The sequence below is a fragment of the Lineus longissimus genome, chromosome 15 (assembly GCF_910592395.1).
Source record: "Lineus longissimus chromosome 15, tnLinLong1.2, whole genome shotgun sequence".
Lineage (NCBI taxonomy): Eukaryota > Metazoa > Nemertea > Pilidiophora > Heteronemertea > Lineidae > Lineus > Lineus longissimus.
In genome coordinates, this window is record NC_088322.1 from 12892397 (window position 1) to 12915487 (window position 23091).

General features: G+C 40.5%; 1 protein-coding gene across 7 annotated transcripts in view; it reads right to left on the reverse strand.

Moving 5' to 3' along the window:
- Nucleotides 1-1473: 1473 nt before the first annotated feature.
- The window catches only part of LOC135499665 (cephalotocin receptor 1-like), a 71703-nt gene continuing 50085 nt past the window's right edge, over nucleotides 1474-23091 (reverse strand). For 2 of the 7 annotated variants that reach the window (XM_064790559.1, XM_064790560.1), the window contains exons 3-6: nucleotides 8088-9294; nucleotides 7085-7150; nucleotides 4368-4680; nucleotides 1474-4150 (exon numbers count right to left, since the gene is read on the reverse strand). In XM_064790559.1, the coding sequence (XP_064646629.1) occupies nucleotides 4138-4150; nucleotides 4368-4680; nucleotides 7085-7150; nucleotides 8088-9114 (1419 nt within the window). In that variant the 5' untranslated portion in view covers nucleotides 9115-9294 and the 3' untranslated portion in view covers nucleotides 1474-4137. Of the gene's footprint in view, nucleotides 4151-4345; nucleotides 4681-5292; nucleotides 5450-7084; nucleotides 7151-8087; nucleotides 9295-12140; nucleotides 12233-23091 lie in introns of those variants that run through there. The other 5 variants (XM_064790562.1, XM_064790563.1, XM_064790565.1 and 2 more) reach the window with 5 other exon arrangements.

Consider the following 23091-nt stretch of genomic DNA (forward strand, 5'->3'; position numbering starts at 1 on the left):
TGGTAAACATAAAGTCACAGATGTAGTTGCAGCTACAGAATGCACAACAACAGAATTCGGAGGGTATCTCTTTGTCTGATACTTTTGTAGCATATGCATATACTTATATCATTAGACTGTATGTATATTGAACCTGCGTCCTTGCAACTTACCTTTGAAACAATGGCGGCTTAATTGTTACGGCAGGCAAAATGTCAGGCATTAACTTTGCAAGCCCACGTAAATATGATAAAAACCGACAAAAATCGGGACTTGAATTCACAAAGAAATAGGGACCACTTATCAAAAATATTTCCTCGTTTTTGTGCTAGATAACTGTTGAATCATTCTGTTCCTAGAGCTGGAGGCGCATATCAAATATGCACCGTTTCTAACAGAGCGGCAAGAGTATTCGCCTAAGCCCCAAACAACAGGCACTTACAAGACAAAACGCTCCATATGCTCCATATTCGGGTTTATGCATTTAGTACATGAAAAGTTATTCATATCTGTAAATCTTAGAACACTTGCAGGTATTATTCGATGTTTATGTAGTTTCGTTTGATGTTTAGACTGATATATGAGATATTTCTTTCTTTCTTTATTCTTTAAAAATCGATTAAAGGGAAGGCCATTGTGTGCCTGTATGTTTTTCTGTTATCTCTGGTCCTCATCATGTAATGTCGTTACCCTGCGTAAATATCGTCTCTCTCGGAAAGACATAATTTTTTTGATTACATTACTAATGTAGGCTGTTCATAGTTATCGGTCTCCTCGAATATTTGCCTCAAAGGCAGAGCTATCATTGAGACCGGTTTTTTGGTGATGCCTTTTATTTTCCTCTTTTGATTTATCAACAGAAAGCAGACCTGCCAACCAGTTACGATTTTCCGTATTTAGTACGGATTTTGGCCGAAAAACGCATTTTAGTACGGCGTTACGGAATTGCTATCAAAAATACGATTTTCAAAAAAAAGTTCAATTTTTTTTTGTTTCGTCGATTTCGTTTTGTTGATTTCTGTGCACCGCCAAGTCTCGCGCAAATCACATTAACTTTTTCAAATACATTGGCATTATGATGCTGCCAGCGTTTCTCCTGCGTTGCGCACGATTCACTCTCAGATTACAATATGGCGGATTTCGATTTTGACGGCTTGAATTTGATGTTCGCACGGAGATTGGACTTTATTAGTGCTTCTCAAGGAACAAAAAACCTACTGAAAGATTGTGATAATGAGTCATTTATGTGTTACTGAAAGACCCCCCCCCAAAAAATACTGAAAAAGTGACAAATTCAGGGGGAAAATACTGAAAGGGGTATTTAGGGGTTGGCAGCTTTGAGATAGGGTCATCCCTCTGTCAGGATACTGATGTTTTACCCAATCCCAATAAAACCATCAAGATGTTGATGTTTATCGATCATTCACTGGCAGACGATAAAAACTCTTGTTTAAAAAGACAGAATTGATATTTATTCTGTTGACAATCTACGTCATACAATTACATACAATATAAAGTACAATTTACAATAATTTAATGATATCATTTTGAATATTTTGTACATTTATTTGTAATATATAAATATGTTGGTTAATTCTTTATAAAATAGTACAGATTGCAACAACTGGTATTAAAGTACGACATATGTCTGCTTAACTGTCTTTCGTTGAAGTCAACCCAAAGCAAATTCGTACACCCAAGCCAAATACGCAGTTCATGGATTTCAGTTTTATGTAACACTATTGAATTTTCATCGGAGGTATGGATTACATATAGAGTGGTTTCACGTGACGTCATCACTTGCTATGATGTAGGGACAGACACAGGAAAGCAGGCCCAATTGACCGAGGCCAGCATTTTATTCTGAGTGACAGAACACAAAGATCCACGGCTTTTAATCTCATCTGACCCTCGAATACTCATACGTTGTGTTGTGCAGTTGTAGTTGCTTGAAAACCACGCCGCTTTATCCTGACATACATTCCTGTTTTTTTGCCTCACGATCGCACTTGTCCCCTAACGCATGGTGATGAAACCTGTTTCTTTAAATACTCATTGACAAGCATGATGAGCGAGGTGGCGAGAAAGCAAAATAAATATGACCACTCTGTGCCCGCAGTCTTGTACAATAGGTCTCGTCCAAGTTACTTGTGTACGGCGTTTGTGTTCACGTAAAATATTGATGCTTACAACACCAACAGAACGCTGATACAACACTTAGCTATTACACAGATAACGAATAGACCGCCGTTGATGAAGTTGGCTTGCATCTTATGTGAAACGCAGAAATTGACGAAGATTAGTCAGATAGTCCAAGAAAGTCGTGCACAACACCACAGTCCGAACAGCCAAACGATAGTCCAAAATATGTCATGCAGGTACCTTCACTAAACTGCGCTCCGAAAAGCTGAATGAAAGTTAAGTTTTCTAAACCTTTATCAGATGGCAATACTGCATTCCCATTCTCCATCTAGCTTTTGGCCAGACAAGTGGATGCTCATGATAGGCATGTTTCCCTGATGGGTTCTAAAACAAGAAACACGAATGAAGGACGTTAATGAGTTAACCTGGATCCTTACAATAGCGACCTGCCAAGGTTCTCGTTTTCCTCAAGTTAAAGGTAAACTTGAACGATACACAAGGAACTCAGGTAGTTCGTAAACAGATATGTAAACAGAGGTGTTACGGCCGTACACGTGTTCTAGGAAGGTCGCCATTGTAGGGGTCCGAGTCCGCTCAATAACAGCCATTGATTCGTGTTTCTTGTGTTATTGTGTATACCACATCAAAAAAAGGAGCCCATAACACAATACCTACACACACAGGCTTGAGCATTCATAACCCCTCGCACCTCTGACAAATCACGTCTGCTGCCACAGCGGGAGCGCTAAGAACTATGTACACTCAGAAGCATTGCACTTGCTCTAGCGACTTAGTCGCATACTATCCTTCGACTTTTACTGAAGACAAATCCTATTTCATATCGTAGTTGGGTGAGAGATGGAACGTCTCATGCCCGGTCCCCTTTACAGTAAATACATAACCTGGTATCCAGCATTATCACACCAAAGTTTACTTAGTAACTCGGTTTATACCCGATCTACTCAGTATAAGATGGCAGGACGAAAAAAGTAGATCGATCGTGGTATACATCTAACTCCTCTAGACCATGTCGACTACCATTGTCCCTTTTTTGTCTTGCGAGGTGCATGCAGGCATGCATGTTTTGTCCCAAACTAGCTGATGTATTCTCTGGTACGAATCCGCTATGGTTCTTTGCTCCGCATACGTTAATACGAACCGTAATTATGATTTTCAACAATGGGATAGGCGTTCGCATTCGAGTTTCGGGTGCTCTGCGATATATTTTATTACGTTTACAGCCTTTTGGAGCAGTACGAATTGTCAAGATGTTATCTTACAATCCTCAGATAAGCAACATTAATCAGTTGTGTGATCGTCCAGTCACGAAAGAAAAAAAGAGTACAACATTTTGCTGAGATGCTTTTGGAAACTAAACAGTTCGCCTACATAATGTATTTTTCTAATCAGCTTAAAATTGACTGAAAAATGACGAGTTTATAACTTTTTAGTTTGACCATTGTTAGTCATATCGCACGCTCTTGTCCGCCCATTGTCCGAGAGCTGATACCCCATTGTAATGCTCGACTATCTGTTCAGGGATTAGGCTCACGGAACAATAGGCCCAATCTTGGGAACACCTGAATTGTTCGAATTTGGTGCTCGGGGCTTGTACACGTGATTTTCCTTATCGACAATTGAAGTGGACCGACCTGAGCCGGCCTTATTAATTCCTGGTGAGAACTGAAAGCATTGGTTTGGCGGGAACCATGGCACCAGTAACCGGCGTTTACTCGACACAAGACGGCTTCAGGCTACGACAGTCATTCCATGAGGGTCCTCTCGAAAGTAGATCTCATGTCTGCTCATTCCAGCCCAAACACAGAATCCTCTAGATCCTCCAAGTTCGTGCAAATTGTGAAGTGCTGACCTGATACATCCTTCTAACCTTATGATTCTGAAATAATGGCAGATACCATGACGACCTAACGAAATCTCGCCATCATTGTCTCTTACACTGTAGCATAAAATGCATTATCCACGAACAGGCGTTTTGTTAAAATTGCGTCTGTGTGCTCATGGGCCCATCCTAAGAGAAAGAAAAGAAGACGATTTATATCATACCAACAGGCCAAGAAAATATACAAAAGCAACAGTATTTCTTTCCATTAAGTATAAGGCTACGGTTCAAAACCGTCAGCACTCTTCGAATTGGGTAAAAGCCATACCGTCATAGAAAAGGTCAGAAAACTACTTTGGAAAATGAATAAAAAATAAGACTCACGCTATTCGAGAGCTGCACTTACATTTCACCGTTGTCTGTTGCCTTCGAGTATTTCTGGTTCATGTTCTTCATAGGTATAGAGTTCGTATACTGAGTACGGTCTCGGGGACTGGAGTCGTTCAGTGTCGCTGTGTCGGGGTGGGCGACAGACGCGCCAATCTTAGTGGACGAGGTACGGTACTCGGAGGTGAAGTAACTTGCACTGGCAGTGGTCGGGCTGGGCCTGTAGCGTGCTTTCACCTGCTGGCAGATGTTATCGTTGAACAGTAGAAAAATCCAGGGATTTGTCATACTGTTTAGGCTGGCCAATAACACAGTTATGGTCATGAAGTCGGCTGCAATGGGAAAGGATTGGAGAATGCATTTAATAAAAATGACAATTGTCCATGGACCATAAAAAAGAGCTTTTTCACATGGGGAAATGATATAACTATGGTTTCTTTGCATTTCTTTGAAAGGGGAGTGATGTTTCGATCATCGCTATAAAGTAAGTGTGATGCTGTCTGTAAAAACATTCTGCCGGTCGTGATTCCCATGGCAGTCTGGTGCGGTCCTCGTTATGAGGAAGTTGGTCTCGAGATTAGGGTGATCACAGGCCTTTTGGAAGCCCTGGGGTAAATCTTAAGAGTGTGGATTAGGGACTAGCAGTAACCAACAAGCATAACAAGGAAGGGGTGGGTGAGGGGTCAACTTATCAAAAAGGTAAACACATCAAGTATATACAAGAATTTCTTTAATCTGAAACAAAACAAATTAGTGTTAGTGCGGCAGGCAAGATACTCAGTAAAGAATTCAACAGTTAGATAAATATCTTGACAGAAGGCTCCGGTGCATTCTTACATACATAACGGGAGTCATATAACCTCTAGTGAAGACATCGAAAGTTAGTGACAGACCTGGATATAGAAAATGCATTTCTGGACATGCGCAAACATAACCTAGATTACCTTTTCTGGTCTATATGGTGCATATTGCCGCAAGTAGTTGAGAAAATGTTTGGGGATGACGGTTTTCTTGTTGATGTCTTAGCAAATGCTAGGAATATCCACGGGTTTGTGCAGCTATTAAGACTTCCCAAGAGTACGGAGATGGTCATAAAATAGGCTGTGCAAGAAGAAAGAAAGAGAGAACTTGTCAAATGATAGATTTGTTAGTCATTTTGTAAATTTACATTGTAACGTTTGGACTTTTGGTGCAAGTTGATGAAGGTATGCGATGCGACAGAAATCTTCAACAACTGTTTCTGGACACATTTGGTTAATATCTATATTGCCCTCTACAGACTGAGGAACCCGACAGCTGTTCTTATTACGAGACTGTCTGTCCCTCCATGATCTATGTATCATTGCGTGCATGTGTGCATTGTCTTGTTAATGTTTTGACCATTGTTCTGGTTAGGATAGTGAAAAAACGCAGGGAAACATGAAGATGCCCACTCCAGATACTTTGTATTTTCTTGAGGATACTACTGAGTAGTAGCTGAGGTACTATCAAATGTGAAGTCATGATCTAACTGTAGCTGGCAACATTTATCAAATTTTGTTGCAAAACGACGCCCGTGTGAAGTGTGAATTGGTCATGCAATGGTGAAGCATCGGTAGATTTACTCAGGCACAAGCAGAGCCTGGAACCGAAGAGGTTATGGTCAGTCTGGGTGATACACTGCATCAATCAGGTTCAGAATAGGTACAGTTGAGGCAATGTTAAACAAAGAACAAAGAATATCGAAGAACATTACTGGTGACGACCAGTTCAGAACTATATACTAGGTACTCGTGAGACCAAGATTTAACTCTTTACAGCTCAAAAGGCTCGACATACATGAATTGCACCTGAATCGATTCAACATTGCTGCAAGCTTCTCGGGTTGGTTATCGTAAAGTCGAATATGGACGCACGTTAAAGTCACCCCAGTTTATAATTAATGCTATCATGCTTAGTAGGTATCATCATGTGTGAGTGTGTTCCACTGCATTGTGGCGATTCTGATAGAGGAGGGGAATAAGGCAGAAACTGCCTTGCATATTGCTTCAGATATAAAAGTAAAAAATAACCCAAGACCAAGGAATGGATACCGACCGACTGTGAATAATAAAAGACGCATCCCAAGGACTGAAAAGAGTCTATATCCCCGGTACCCAATATCAAGTGAGTTTGACTTCCGGTTCTTCTGCAAGCTTATGCAAGTAGCTCTAATTGTATGACATTTATGCACAATTTGCCAAATCTACTCTCAGGGGTCGATTCTTGTATTATAGTATTCGATACAAACATTATCTATTCACAAAATAAAAACATCGATTAAATTAACACATCTTGGACAAGTGTATACTCATGAAAGTCAATCTTAATAATCGACATGCACTCCATAGTCTGATTAGAGAGTATTAATTGGAACAGGTTGGCAAGGCCGTGTTACTGCCGAGAAGAAAAGAGTGGATGATTGTGAGTAATAATGTGGAAAGTACAAAATGCATTAGGGTGGCAAATAAGATGCATCTTCCTCTTAATACGAGCCGTGAAAATCAGTATCTGGAACAAATTCCGTGGAATGAATATTGAAAGAAGGCGGAACATAATCACAAAATAAGAATGACCCACTCCCAAATTCATCATGCCCACCCATGCTAAATTCGGTAAACAATTATAAACCGTTTTCATGAACGTGCTACTTTGTCAGCAATAGAATGAGATGCCCGAGAGGTTTAAGACAGCTTATTTACAACCCCTAAACTATACCTGCTATACTTGTGTTGTTTTGGCTTAATTGATGACCCGAGTCATCTGTGGAAGATGTGCTTTCGCCTGAGGAAAGTAACATGATATTGTTGGAGGGAAGGAGAGTGACTACAAAGGAGGTTGTGATTACACATGGCGAAGATTGCTCATGTCGGCCATTTTGGACATCTCGTAACCAATCAGCGAAGTGTGCATGCGTGCACGTTGCGAAAGGTTGAAAGAATATCAACAATGTTAGGGAAAAACAAAGGCTACTATAACCATAAAAAAAGGCATAACTTAATCATAGTTTGCAGACTGAGTATGATATGTATCATTTTTGTCTGATACATAATTAATGTTCGGTGTGGTTTTTTTTCCGTGTATGATATTATCAAGATGGCGTAAAAGTACATATTGGTTTAGGATTGGCACGATAAAGATAAGGTTAGCTAGCATGTTAGGGTACGTTCTTTATGATAGTCCTAGCATGGCAAAAAATATTTTATCGTAGTGGTCATTGTTTTAGTCTTGTTACATATTGTGCCGTCAGTTCAAGGTGTCACGTTTGCTGTAAACACTGTAAGTTGTATAAAAAGTTCTTGCATATTTATGAACAAGTGACACCAGTGGTAACTTCATGTGCTCTTTCAAGACATGTGATGGAGGGAGAAGTGGTACCTAGGCATATGCAACGTAATCCAGTTCACAAACGGACATCGATTTCAAATACATGATTCCATTATAAAGTGTGTTCATCCGCTGCGGTCAGCGAAATATACTCGATATTAGCGGTTAATCATTTGGTTGAAAGGTAATGCTGGTGCATCCCGGGTGCTTTCTATAAACCGTCTGCTTTCCAACAATAGCCTCGGTGGGCAATTTGAGTTGGCAATTACATGCTTGCGCCAATTGCAATTTTCCTGCTTTGGCGACCGCAGCGCCAAATCAACCAATTGGAATTAGGTCAAAAATATCAAAACTAAAATATAATGAATGGTGTCGGTTTTCTTCTTATACTTACCGCTATATAGAGGGGCGGGGTCCCAGGCCCAATACATCTGTGATACAAAGAAGGGAGACCAGCATATTTGGTAACACAGAATGACGGCCATTGTAAGTTTAATCGTCTTCATTTTAGCGTTAGAGATGCCCCGGCTATGGGCCCGGGGAGCTGATTCGTTCTTCCTCAGGAGTTTCTCCTCATACTGCATGGTTAGTCCCTTCGTGGCCTCCTTACTCAGAATGTGTGGCGTATTGGGCCGTGCGGAAGGGCTAGGCGTTTCCCGGGCTCCCATACTGTGCCACACGATACAACATATCCGTCCATAGCTGAATATAAGTACTAAAAGCGGTAAGAAATAGACCAGCATGAGAAAAACAGTTACATATGCCTGTATGTAGTCAGGATCGTGTTCATCCATCCAACAGTCGTACACAGGGCACGTCATATTGGCTTTAACTTCTTGTATTGAGAACATTATTGGCTGAGGTACAGAGAATACTAAGGATAGGAGCCAAGCTGCCCCAACCATTAGGGCTATCCGTCGCTGCGACCACGTGTGTGTGGTGAGTGGGTACACAATTGCCGTATAACGGTCCAGCGCCGTCGCAACCAGGACGTAACTAGAAGCGTACATCGCGACGACCTGTACATACTTGACAAACCTACAGAGGAAGTCTCCACCCTGAAATCTGTAGGTCACATCCCAAGCCATTTGAGGCAGAACGTTAAAGAAAGCTACAAACAAGTCTGCTAAGCTAAGGTGCATTATAAACATATGCATTCTCGATAACTTCTTTTTCCGCAGTGCTAACACGAGTAAAACGATCGAGTTCCCGGCGAATGCCAAAATGAATATTATCGCTGTGACACTAATCTCGATTTTTACCAAGTTTTCGTCTCTGGGATACGGTTCTTTGCATGTTCCATTCCCATCCAAGGCATCCTCCGATGTGTTCACTGATATGTTAAGAGGCAGATTAGAGTCCACATACCTAATGTGTGTATCCATAGGTATGGGAAACGGTGTTGGGCGAACAGTCACCATAATTAATCCACTTATTACGATATGATTAATTTTAAAACAAACTAATTATAATCCGTTCTGTAAAAGTTACAGTCGAATCACTCAAATCATTTTTATTCATTTAGCCACAATTTCTTAATGACGACACTATCAATTCGTAATCCATGTTCTGTTTCGCCTTCGTTGGACACCCCGAAATATCTGTAAAGACAAACAGAAGAAAATGTTAAGATATTTCACTGGTTAAATAGTTAGTTATTCTCATCCTAATGTACTTAAAAACATACAAACAATTACAATGAATAAGCGCTTTAATGAGAAACAGTGCATCTCTGAAAAAGGAGTATTATGTCTGCAGTGGGCGATCAAAATGGTGGGCATGCCTATCTGTTGAAAGCATATCCTAAATGGTTCCTCTTCTGAACAAGTGGGGAAATTGCTTTTACTCTAGACTGACTAATAATTTCTGGTTTGTGGCATGTCTGTTCAGACTTGGAGCGTCGAGCCTTCATCGGTGGTCACTGATAAGTCACAGTTGAACATAATATTGACCTTTCTGGGCAAGTAGGTGAAGTTACGTGACTTGCACTGATCTAGCAGATAAGGTTATAAGTAAAGATCACAGTACAATATTCCAATTTTTATAATTAAACGCATCAAACTTTTATTACGCTACGCAACTGGTATGTCTGATGTGTCTACAAACACACGTTGACGCTATCATAATGTATGTTTTTTTATTGAATTATTCTGTTCATCCAATGATATAGCGAGAATTGTTGAGATGCCAATAGTCTCAGTCGGCTACTCCGGTGTACAAAAGAATACAAAATCTCAAACAGGCACAAGACAGCTCTCTCAAGCGAGAGAGTAGAAATGAGAAATCAATTTGAGACTTCGGAGGCGTGAAGATTCCGACACCGATTGATGTTTGTAACAAATGTATCTCTTCGTAGCAGAATATGACTGTTGAACACTGGGGCTAGACCCGTCTCTTTTTCTCCATGACTGACTGGAACCGACACAATCAAGTCAGATTTGCACACAATCAACCGTCTAATTTCTGTCCTTGCCGATGTTCCTCTCAACCAACATCGAAACGATGTCGAATGCATGTCCCAGATTGTGGTATCAAGTCTGATTCTTGATATTAAATTGAGACTCTACACAGTGAGTAGGCATGTGCGCATTATAGCTTACTACTGTGAAAATAAAGACCTTCTATCGCCACTTGCCAGATCAAATATACTGGATGCTTGACCTTCCCCCATCTGTTTTTGTGTCAACGGAGGAAGTCCAAAGTCAACAATTACTCTTTCTCCGATTGTGATTTATTTCCGAAGAGCAACTTTGGTCATTGGTCATGACTAAAGAGTAGCAACTTTCACGTTCATGCACTAGTTTAAGTCCACTAGTTAATTAATCAGGAAACGGTCCGGGTGCTGTCGCATTAACTTATCTCACGCACACTAGACACGGATCATGGCTCTCGGGGTGGGAATATCACATATGCATGGGATTTATTCCCAAAGAAATGACTCATTTTGTCATTAAAAGCCAGTTGTCAACTCCCCATCGTTTCTGATAAAAGCTACTAAATGCAAAACGCTATAATGCAGCCATATTCATTCTTGAATATGGGCGGTATGGTCCATGTTTCGCCAAACGCGGACACCTAGCAAACATTCATCAGATATGTACAGAAAAGAGCATGATGACAATTTGGGGCTTCTAGTTAATTCATTGGGACACGGTCCGCTGGTACTATCGCATTAACTAATAATCTCACGGACACTGGACACGAGTCATGTCTCGAGGAAGGGGAGTATCACCTGCGATATCTAGTGTTTCTAACCCGTAAAGAAACATGCATGTTGCCGGCAGGTGATGGATTTTGGTGAATTCAAGTGGTGATGGGTTTGGCGATGGATTTTGCTGATCAGCCGGACAAACTCGTTGCCTTTAGATGACTGATAAAGTAGCTTGTAAAGTAGGGCCCGTTTGGCCGGCTGAAATAGTTCTTTACCCAAACGAAATTAGTGGTAATTTGCTCTGATAAAGAAGTGACACCTATCGATGACTTCGGGAATGTGGCTTACTTGACCTGAGGACTTCCATTAAATTGCAACTGGCCCCCTCATCATCATCATCATCATCATCATCATCATCATCATCATCATCATCATCTAAGGCTCATAATTGCAAGGCAATTTTTTATCGATGGGCAGTATTGAGAACGATATTGGCGAAGCATAATCACGTCCGCAACAACATCACCAGTTTTATTTCAACATTAATCAAGGGTCAACCCGAGGGTACATTGATAATCTTGTGTCGTATTAATTGCTGAACATCTTTCCTACGTTTTCATAACTAGAAGACTAGTCCACCCGGACTGAAACATGATCCAATCATACAGCACTGTCTGAAGAATATTGGTCAAATGATCCCTGACGACACCACTGAGGTTCCCGGGTGTCCGGAAATAGGATATAACCCCGATGGCACTGGGCAGCAAGCCATCTATATCCCGTGAGCAACAAATGTATCAATTGCAGTAAGAAGATGACGAAAATTGTTCAGTGGATATGCTATTACAGACTAGATTATTCTGTGTCCCTTCATTAATCATGTTAGCTATAAACCGACCAACAACATAGGTATCGGAGGAATTTGACCGGGTACACAAGTGTTCACTGCTTATACGTTTGTAACACAGACTGGCGTGTGTAGCCATTGATTGGTGCCGACTCGACGTTGGGCCTCTACTACAGCAGGGTGGCTGAGGAGAATGTAATGGCAGTAAGATTGGCCATCAAATGCTTTCGCACGCCACTATAAACATAATTTTTCAGGCCCCTCATCTATTTATCTGAAAGAGTCGTTCAATACTCACAAGTACAACATACGTTTATTAAATTACTCTTCCAGCCTGTTATCAATCTTTATAACGCTGTCTAACCATACATGACAGAGCAGCTAAAATGGCAGGCTGGCTAAATATCCCTTTGAAAATTAGGCGGCATGTGCGCCGTATGTTGACTTACTTATCAGCTTTCTCAGAAGCCACTGAACGAATGCTACTTTCTGTATCATCTGTCAGCGTCTCAAGGCCATCAACCCAGCTGTTGACGCCGTACAAATGTGACAGCTGCTTCCGAACCCGGGGAGAGGCAATTTCCATAAATCGCTAGACGGTCTCGCATCACACATTTTAGACAGCAATCCTGTCAAAATCTTCAATTGACCCTTATGTATCACCTTATCATATGCGTCGTAGTTGTATAGGGGCGTCTGCTGAAACAAGGTATTAATAAATAACGATGACATATATGTTTCAAGACATGTGCAAATGTGCTTACTATCGTTTTATCTTCGGTCTGCGTGTTATTTTTCTTAACCGCTTCAGCGGCGAAAGCTGGAAAGTGCAGCTTTCCCATGCAGTAGTCGTTTAATTTCGATATATGTTATTGGCTTGGCATTGCGAACTCTCCAAAAGGTTGTATAAGCGGTAAAACCAAGACGGTAAGCTGCTTTTCAAAGATGACCAATTGGCGTGTGGCCTGGTTTATACTCTCCCATATAAAAAAACTCTGGACTAACAAATATTATTTTGGGCGAAAAAGTCCGAGGCACAGCAGCTGCTCGCGGCGTGACTTTGAGAATGCTGAACAACTGTCAGCCCTGGTAAGATCTCGTGATGATCGCCAAGACTAAATGATGGCGGAAGGGAAGTCATTTCTGCGTAATTATGCTCTTGACAATGTCTGAGGAGCGGATAACTCAGTAGAATTTTTATGAGTTAATGACTTTCCTGGTAACGTCCTGATCTTGGTAATCACTCTTCGAACAATGGCAGAGTAGTCATCTGTTAACCATTTTCTCGAGGAAAGAACAATCGGGGAGAGGTTGCGCACCCTCCGATTCCAATCCGACCTTTTCTCATTCATTGTTTTATCGGCTGGCGCATATTTTCTTTTCTGAACTGTTAGCTACTTTTAAGATTGTGTTATCATTCCTGTAAATTCCAAATTCGACACGTGTGTAAGACGGATATGATAAAGTCGTTATCGAAGGCGTAGGCTATTGCCACGACTTGGAATACGACTTACATTATTTTTTGCCTTATTCACAACTGGACCGAATTGGAAACCAAAATACTATTGTGCAGGTACACAGTTTTTCAATTGGAAAACCTGGGTTAGTTTAGTTAAATCGACGTTGTCACTAGACCACTCTGTGATCACTGCCAAAGTTTGACGGACTGCCGTAGACATGTACAGTCGGTTCCCCTTGCCCTACGTATCTTTGTAAAACCTTTATCACACTGACAACATGGTGTCCGCCTCGTGTCTGGGATTGGTCAACAACTATAAAACGTATTTGAATTCGGTTGACGCTCGCTGAACCAGCTCACCGTGGTCAAGCGGATGTGACAGATTTCCCCACAAATAGCAAAGCGAATTACGAACATTATTTTAAAGCCAACGCCAGTTTCCTTTAAACTTGCCCAACCAACAGCGGTATTTATACAACAATCTGAGACCACCAATGATTAAACTGTCATATTGACAATGCGCTACAGTGTGACTGTGGCAAACATGTTACAGGTTTCCATGAGACGATAAATGTAGACCCCTCAATTCTTGGCTGTTTCTGTTGCGCAGTCAGTCATGCATTGCATTTTTCTTAAGTGACAGCATTGCTATCGTGCCATTTCAACTTATGGCGTTTTCTAATCAAACTATTGGTGATTTTGTAACCGTTTATAAGCCTATATATTCATGTATTAACGTTGCTGCGGCGACCAATATGAGACTATCTCAAAGTTCAGTGCCACAGAAAACTAAAATGTTAAGTCTGGGGGCGGGGTTCGAGAGTTTCATTTTGCTCTTTACCTCTTACTAACACATTTTGGTATCATAAAGATAGCTACATAAGGCCGTTGGACGTCCTTGTTTAACCCCTTGGGAGGAGGGGGTACTTCTTTATGAGGATGTCCATGAATATTTAGCGGCTGGTTCGGTCCAGAAATCATACATCCAGTGCAAACTGACCTTCAACACCTTGAAAAGAAGAATGGAGTATTGGAGTTCAAGACGTAGCCAAACTGGCTGTCCTTTCTATCATCTATACTGATAGCATTGTATTATAATAAACGCCCTTCGACCGATATTAGCAGTCTTTAGTTAGCGGTAATGTGTTTTAATCGTGTTCATTGCGCTTTGCTGATATATGTGTTTTGCTATTATGTAGTGGCCAATGCAAACCATTATAGGCGACTAGCACTTGGTTGACACCTAGAAGTATTTTGCTCATCCAGGATTCGACACATTATAACCCATGATGTCGTTACTTTTTGCAGTGAGATCATCTGCTCTCTAATCCCGAGGGATGAGTTTGTCCCGAGATCACCAAGCTAAAGTAGTGAAGACTAGGCCATTACTCTCACCATCAGTGCAGTGTCAATATTGACTACCTATGATCACTCCGAGGGCAGATTCACACGGAGTCACGCACAAATATGCGATACCGTACTCGCACTTTCATTTGCGAAGCCAAGCTTAAATCGGACATTGGATCGTGTCTGACAGAGTAGGGAAATCGTTTGGGGGGTCATTCAGAACATTTCATTGTTCGCCTGAAAAAACTTCACAGATATGATCGACGAGAGAAAAGCGGTCGATTTCGATAAGTCTACTGTGTCATCATAATTTTCTCAACTGGTCGCCAGGAAACCTTCAGTAGAAAATGTTGAACTCCCCGCGGATCGGCGTCACTTTCACGTCGATCTGGCAGGAGGGTTACAGGGTTCTTGGATAATGGGATGGAAATGAACTTTTGGAACCTTTCCTGATTACTGAATTCAGTTGTTCATTATCCAACCAACCAGATACACTTTCCCAAAACTAAACATGTAAAGAGACCGTTATTTTTGTGAACAACCGAATGTTACTGTTTTAACCATTTTTGATAATATCATCGTTGTTAATTCAAGACTTCGAACCCAACATGGCATGTTCTACTAAAGCGTACAATCACCCGATTTATTTCTATCATTTGAAATATCTCCAACCAACCTCGGACAATCCGTTGTTTTTCGTCCTCCAACTGGTCTGCCAGAGAACAGTTCACCTTCCGATCGATTTTGCCTACATTTTGTTGATATCTCTTGGCTGCAAACATAAGCATAAGATTAAACAATCTCGGGGCGGAACTACTGTTTTTCAATCGGAATTTATCGTAACCAAGTTAGTTTGAACAGTTGGCGCTTAATCGCCTTTGCTTTGACTTACTTTTTGGAAGAAGATTCATCATACTTTTTTTGACTTTGAAATATTCAAGATTATGCTTGCTTTGGTTCTAAGTTTGTCGATGGGCAATTTGCAACCGAGGCATGTAAACTGTATTCACTCTTCGTCAAAGTTATAGTTGGACTCATCAACATTAGGAATGAAAAGTTTATTGGAAATCGTGTTAAAAATAGGACATCTCGAAGGGAAATGCCTCGGATGAATAACGGTTACTCAATTGTTTATTCAGATTCCTTAACATAACGAACGAGAACAAGATTTAATATTGTGTAAAATAACATGGCGTCTCAAAGGAAAATGCTGCGGATAGATAATGATTCTCCTAGCCAGGGAATATGACCAAGTCGCCTTACCCCCTACCAGAGCCTAACCAATGTAACTACGGTTACATGCACAGATATTTGCTGCCACGCAATCAGGTCGGCCAGTTCCATCAAACCTAATCTCATCAATATGATACAATATCAGAATGTAAATTGCATCGACAGTTCACTGGCCCTGTGTTGTTAAAACACTTGGTTGTTGTTTTTCGTACACGGTTACCCAGTCTGTGCGTTTTGGCGTCGTTACAGAAACAACACGACTTCTTGACTTTAGGGCTCACCCCATGTTCAGTTTGTGGCAACAAAAATAAGTCACATAGTGAACACTTCATCCAGCAATCTGCAAAAATGGCCAGGAAAATCCAAATAATGGTGTGAGAGAGATTAGTCTTATCAAATGCTATCCCCCCCCCAATTACTTGATTTATGGCTGAAACATGTCCCAGCTGTATGATTATTTCTATTTGGTAATATTTTGTTTGCCAGCCTCGTAAAGAGTATTTTCTCGAGCCACACTGTAAATATCATTTATTTGCTCTCACACAATTCTACGATGTGACATTTGCCGTGAATAAGTGTTGCTGGAGTATGTTGGGAAATGGCTCAGTTCGTACTTCTCAAGATGAAAGCCGCTGGTTGGCCTCTGATATTTTCGTACTGACAAGGAAATTGGGTTTCCTTTGATGAAGGAGGTGATTCTCCTTTATTTAAAAGTGCCAAGAAGCATTTTTATTGTGTATGTAAGGTACTTTACTGTGCTGTGTTTAGACGGGTTGTTTGATGTGGGACAGACGATTTTTATGCTATCGTCTAAGTGAGTGAAACGATGGAGGTTCATAGCCAGTTAGTAATGGTTCGTTTCCACTGCCCCTCCTTGCCATCTGCCCCCCCCCCCCCCACCATTCTACCCCTGACACTTCTGTGTCTCTGATGATACCATGATTCAGACAAAATGCCAAACGTAGAGCTGGTTTTATGATTTGATGAACATACCCTCACTTATATCCAAATCAATGTAATAAGAGAAAACCATTTCGGAAAGAATATCATGTTGAAGCTTCGCGGCAACAACGGTTTCAGTAGCTCTGACTATACGATATTTAGCCATTTGTCATGTTTATAAATATAATGTAGAGGCCTCAAATCGGCGACCAGGGAGGGATGTTATGCAACCGATAATCAAATCCACGACCTCTGGGGCCGGGTAGCCCTGGGGCACAGATATTAGCCACTCTACCCATGTTAACCAATCCAATATATATACATGTTATTACCCCTGCTCCTGCCGAGAGATTGTCTGGGTAGTTGCTTTTTTCAAATCATTTTTTCTACATGCAAGTTGATGGTGAGTATAGCAAAATTGCGTCGGTTCTGAACACAATATTCTAGCCAAGTTCTATAGCTGTATCAGCGTCAGAAGTGACACATATTGCTCGAATGAGTACAACTATACACGAAGGTATAGCTGTTGCTCTGTGGCTGATATAATAAGTGAAAGTTGAGTGGCACAAATGGTCATTCAACGGCCATTTCAAAGAAGCCTTGATCCAGATAACCTCGTAACAATTTCCATTTCTCGGCTGTGAGAAGTATCGGTTTGTTTCATGAAGTACCGCGGAGTCAATTAACCGCAGTCATGTCTTGAATAGGATCAATAATTGGTATCAGTTAGTTCATCAGCGAGGGAGACACCAGTAAGTTTGGTGATTGTTGAAAAATTATGTATTCTCACTCCATTATTTCTCCCGGCCGATTTGACAATATCATCTCACCTAAGTTTGTGAAGTATAATCCAATCGTCTTGGAACTCACTCACTGATCCCGTTAAAGCGAGCAGTACTTGAACTGCTAGTCCAGCTATCCAAGAGTGTATTTGCTGACCTGACTATGCAAGTTGCGATACTGACAGAGGTGTCAGTACAACAGTGATTTAACGGAAGGAAAATAATCCTAAATATAACTGAGACTATGACCGTCGAAGGAGACTCTCGTGGTTGACCACCACCCTTGAATATTATCATTGTAACTTAAGATTGTTCCTGACTCCGAGGCGGTTCCCTTTCGTCATCAGTTTCACTGTGGGGTCCACGTTTCAAGTCATCATGTGTGCCTTGGTAAGTCATCAGGGCAGAAGAAACTTGCGGATTTTCAAGTCGGAGTGTTTTCAGAGTTTGATTTACTGGCCTTTCCCACCACGGAACTGTCAAAATATCTGAAATGTTGCGATATCCAAAGCTGACTCAGCCCCACCCTCGTTCTCCCGGGGCGACCTTAGGATCCCGGTTACTGGATCAACGGCGGAAGAAGCTTCTTTCCAAAGTCGAGGAATCATTGGGTGGGCGTATAAAAGTGGCAGTAGTTGTGAAGTTCTTTGTTACAGACTCTAATAGATAAAGATGATTCACCATTAAGAGTGTCATACCACAAACCCGTAGATTTCGGAGGGGTAGCAAGATACAAATGTATCAATAAATCAAATAACTGAATATTCATGGGACATGTGGGAAGGCACTTTAAAGATTCATGTGGCCTGTTCGTGACGCTCTGGGTTTTGCCCATCATGAGATGAACTTTGCTTGGTTGACTCTCGTACATGTATGTTGTTTCATCGTGATGAGCTTAAAGACTATGATAACTTTTGTCGTTTGTTATAATATCTGTACGTATTCATTTCTATCGTAGACCATATAGCTAATCGCCGGTCATACCTTTGTGGGAATGATGACGAGCTGGGCAAAGTTGTGGCTGTTGGTTATCTCTCCATTCTCTTCCATTAGACAATTACGTAATGGATGAATGGGCTGAGCGTACTCTCGGACGGTTCCTCTGTGCAAACCTTGTGAAAAAGCAAGAATGATGAAATTGCTCTTTGTAAACCGCATTAGTCAAAATAGTACTGGCGACTATCAGTCTTTCCCCCGTTCATGGCAATTGATACGAAGAGGAATGTGCATAAAGTTCCTTGCATCTTGCTTTCAAATACTGTTGACACGCTAATACGAAAAAAGTGCGGCCTCAATGTGTTAATAGATATCAAAGCTGATGGTTCCATTCTTAATCAAGGGAGGAAGCATCAACGCCAACGTTGACTGATCAGCAAGCAATTGTATGGCTTTTCTGTAAATAAAATTACATTTATAGAATGGACCTTTAGGCGAAGAAGTGACCTTTTTGGCGGCGGGGTATTCTAATAATCCAAATTAGATTTGACCTTATTATTGCTACTGAAAGTGACTGAGCTTGATGTGAGTATGGGAACTACTTTAATGTAAATCTAAGCAAACCTGTCATTCTGATCTATGGGAGGTAGGTTTGGACATTGGTTGTGAATGTCAGGTTTCATCCCGATCTTGTGTTTTGAAAAAATCATTGACTGCATTAAGCAATTATCTTGTTTGGAAAAGTCACGGTCCTGCTAGAAGCCATTTTGAATAAAAACTAAATATATCTCACGCCTAAGTTGTCCCTTTAACTACATATTTTCCAGCGAGTTAAAATCCATTTAAGTCGCACTGATAACTTATCATCACTTGAACAGATTATCGCCTTTCTGCTGATACTCTGCAACCGGCAGCAGCACAGTACGAGTTGGGAATTCACAGATCCCTTATCTCACTCCTACAGTCCTTTTGAACTGTTCTGCATCATATGTTGCGAAAAGGTAAGGCACAGCAGCGGCTGAACAAAAAGTTTGATTAGCCTCTGCACTGAGAAGAAGCTAGCCAGATCTAGATTCAGGCAAATAGAACAACTTGTCTTGCCTTACCACAACGTGAGTTGGGATGCTCAGTGATTTACAACCAAAAGTAAGATTGATAGCACGCACTGACACTGGCTATTTACCTTAAGCCTCAGAGATAATAAGATCGTATGGGTCAAGTCAACACTGATCCCCAGATCATTACAAACCAATTTCAGCAAATATCACATAAGACGATTGTTGGAGGAGGTGGGAGCACTCAGTCGATGACAATGGCAAATACAATTTTAGATATAGTTCTGTCCTGGGTCGGATGATGATGTGATCAAAGTAAAGCACTGGATGAACCGGGTTACTTATTTCTATTATGGGCGTGGTCGTCAATGTCCCATAGATGTAGGATTATTCATTTTATCAGGACAATTAAGTCAACGTGCGACCCGCCCAGTTTTCATACTATTGTAGTAAACACAAGTTTTATATTTTCCATGTTCTTGTTATGATTATTGGCATTGACTTGGCGAAGAAATTAAATTAATCCAAGCATTTTCTGTCATTTGTAATCAATGTTTCCAAGTTCTTAGTCAAGCTTCGCTTTGTTCAACGGTGCTTTGAACAAATTTGTGCAGGCACTAAAACAAATTAAGATTCTAAGAGAAGGCACTTGAACCGGCACTTGTCAGTATGAATTAAGAGAAATGGCAAGAAAATTGTTAGATAAGTCAGTAAGCAATAGATTGTTACAGCAAAAAAAGAAGCGCATAGTATATATAGCCACACTAAAATCGTCCATGTGTTATCGCTAGACTCTACTGAACAGGAGCTGAGATCCTAAGATGGCCGAAGGAAAAAGGTAAACTCCAGGAACATCAAGTATCCTGAAAAGGCCCGTGCTAGAGGATTCTCCGATCAAATACTCTTATTGAAGAGTGCAATCAGTACTGTGATGTTGTTGCGTAACCATCGAGCCAGTTAATGTTAATCTACGGTCCCAATATTTTCAACAAATATATTGACTTTATTGACTTCGGTTGGTTTGTTTCATAACATAGCACCCTCTTCCCTCGTTTGATGAATGCATCCTTTCAGGCACAACTGAATTATGCGGCAGTTTCCAACCAAGAAGATGATAGAGTGAAGAATAGTTATCCTAAACTTCTTGCTACTTCCAACCTAAGAATATCTAAGCCACGTTTACGCTCTGCACTGCTGTTCAGCAAAGGACACTCAAATCGAGGGTGAAATATTCCATCAGAAATGAATCACCAAGGAAGGGTTGAACAATTCCCATGTGTCAATACAGTTTAATTAAATAATGCTTTATGACCCCTACTTCTTTAATGCAATTGAGCTGAATTTTCTATACGTTTCTATAGTACATGTATTCAAACCGAACACTATGTGCATGTCATTACCTACTTATAAGTGATAGGGCTTTCTTTCCTTTTTGAAATATTATCCTATGGTGAGTGAACCCGATTCGAGGAATGCTTCGACTTACAAAACAGCTACTTCAAAAGCAATTATATAAACGCTAATATCTACTTTAAAAAGATATATTATGTAAACTAAGGGTAAAATGAAAATCTTAAAACCAAAGTATTTCATTGTAAACTCGCGAAATCCTACTAAATAAGAAGTAGCTTTAAATGCAATAGCCATCAGCGTCACAGCAGAAAAGTTGCGCTTCATTATAGGCGGAAAAACCTGAAATTATTTTTAAAGTGGTTTTTGCTTCTGAGCTCTACAGGTGAAATAGCTTATCAAATTAAGCACATCTGCCCCTTGGTTTACTTGAATTCGGCCTTGAAAGACAATGCAGCTACGAGTCCGAGGCTCGAACAAACGATTGATCCTTTGATCTACACCACTGTCGGCGCAACATAATAGATCGACCAGTACACTTCCCGGACGACGTTCCCTATCACAGGTGGTCGTCTGCAACCTATAATCGAGTCAATCCGGTAATCACTTGCGACAGGAATGGCTTTGGCAGTAATGTTTTCAGTAATAAGTGACGGCAAACAGTTAATGGCCAGATTGACGGTGATGAAACATGCCATCGATGAAAATGGTACTGAAATTGAATCAGTTGTGTATTCCAGGGTAGGCACTAATGCACTTGACCTTCTGCAGCTGTGGAAATCATGCTAAGGTGAAGCGCTTTGAGCGACCGAAACCTGCTGATTACCATGTTTTATCCATAATATTGAAACTAATACATTACCAGTGTCGTACACTAAATACGCTTAATCGACAAACAAGGATGATATGCATTGCTGGGACAAGTGCGAAGTTAAGCAAACCGATCCGAAAGCCCAATAAAGCTCAGATAATCTAGTCAATGTTGTATTGATCAGACAATGTTTCGCAGACTTTGCCTCAAGGCTCCACATAAATCTTCAAAGAAATTGGCCAAAATGGGGGGACGGTAAATTAATGCGTCCGAGGGGACAATTTAACGCCCGATAGATAATCAGAAACGAAGTTGAGCTGAACACATGGTCTCTATTAAAGGAGAATCATGCTGGCTCTTCTGGTTCGTACTCAATTTTGAAGGAGTGGAAACTGGTCACAATATCTACTTTACTCCATCTTGACTCAACTTTTCAGTGAAATTTAAATGTAAGTGATGTTAACAGATGGATCCCAGAGCGAAAACGAAGTGATTTTTTTTATCTAGTAGTTTTTTGTATTATTGTTTTTAAGGTATGCCGAACATTGAATACACTCTGTTTCACATGCATTTCTGACAACATGCCACGTGATAGCCGTTGTCAAATTCCACCTCGCCTTCGTTCAAAATATGATTCTTTTTCAAGAGGCCTTATACCAGGTGACACAAACAAGATTGTATACATTTGCTTTTGACTAATTCCGAAAATATTGGTCATTGATTTGTCAAACTTCGGTGTTTTGTATGTTTGGCAGAAATTGTTTTTAAACACGTGCACTTTTAAAGGTCACATGCAAAACTTTTTAACTTAGAGAAAAAATAATAGGGCATAAGATAACAAACACAATGGTGAAAACCGCATAAATATCGAACTACCCATCTTCAAGTTATGGCAGCTATAAAGTTCAAACACTCCAGGTGGTGCAGGAAGAACAAACTGATGATGTACATTGTGCTGTACTGAAATAAAGTTTTTTATAGTTTCATGCCTATATTCTAAAATTGGACCTTAACATGTTCACTAAAAGCTCATACCTGTGACAAGGTATTTAAGATAAAGCATGAAACTATCAAAACTTTATTTCAGTACAGCACAATGTACATCATCAATTTGTTCTTCCTGCACCACCTGGAATGTTTGAATTACAAACTACTATTTAAATTTAAGACGAGTAGTTTGATTTTTATGTGGTTTTCACACTTGCGTTTCTTATGTTATGCCCTATAATTTATAACCCAAGTTAAAATTTTAATAAAAGCATTTCAGGTCACCTTTAAGAGAATTTCAAATCAATTTGAGTTGACACCCGGCGAAACATATAGTACGTATCGATCGTACAAAGTATCTTAATGTGTCGAGATTGCATTCATGAATATCTAAGGAAAAGAAAGAAACAATAGCATGCTACGTACGAGTGACCTGATCAGGTTTTATTGGCACCATACCTTACTTATATATCATTGCACAACAAACACATACAATAT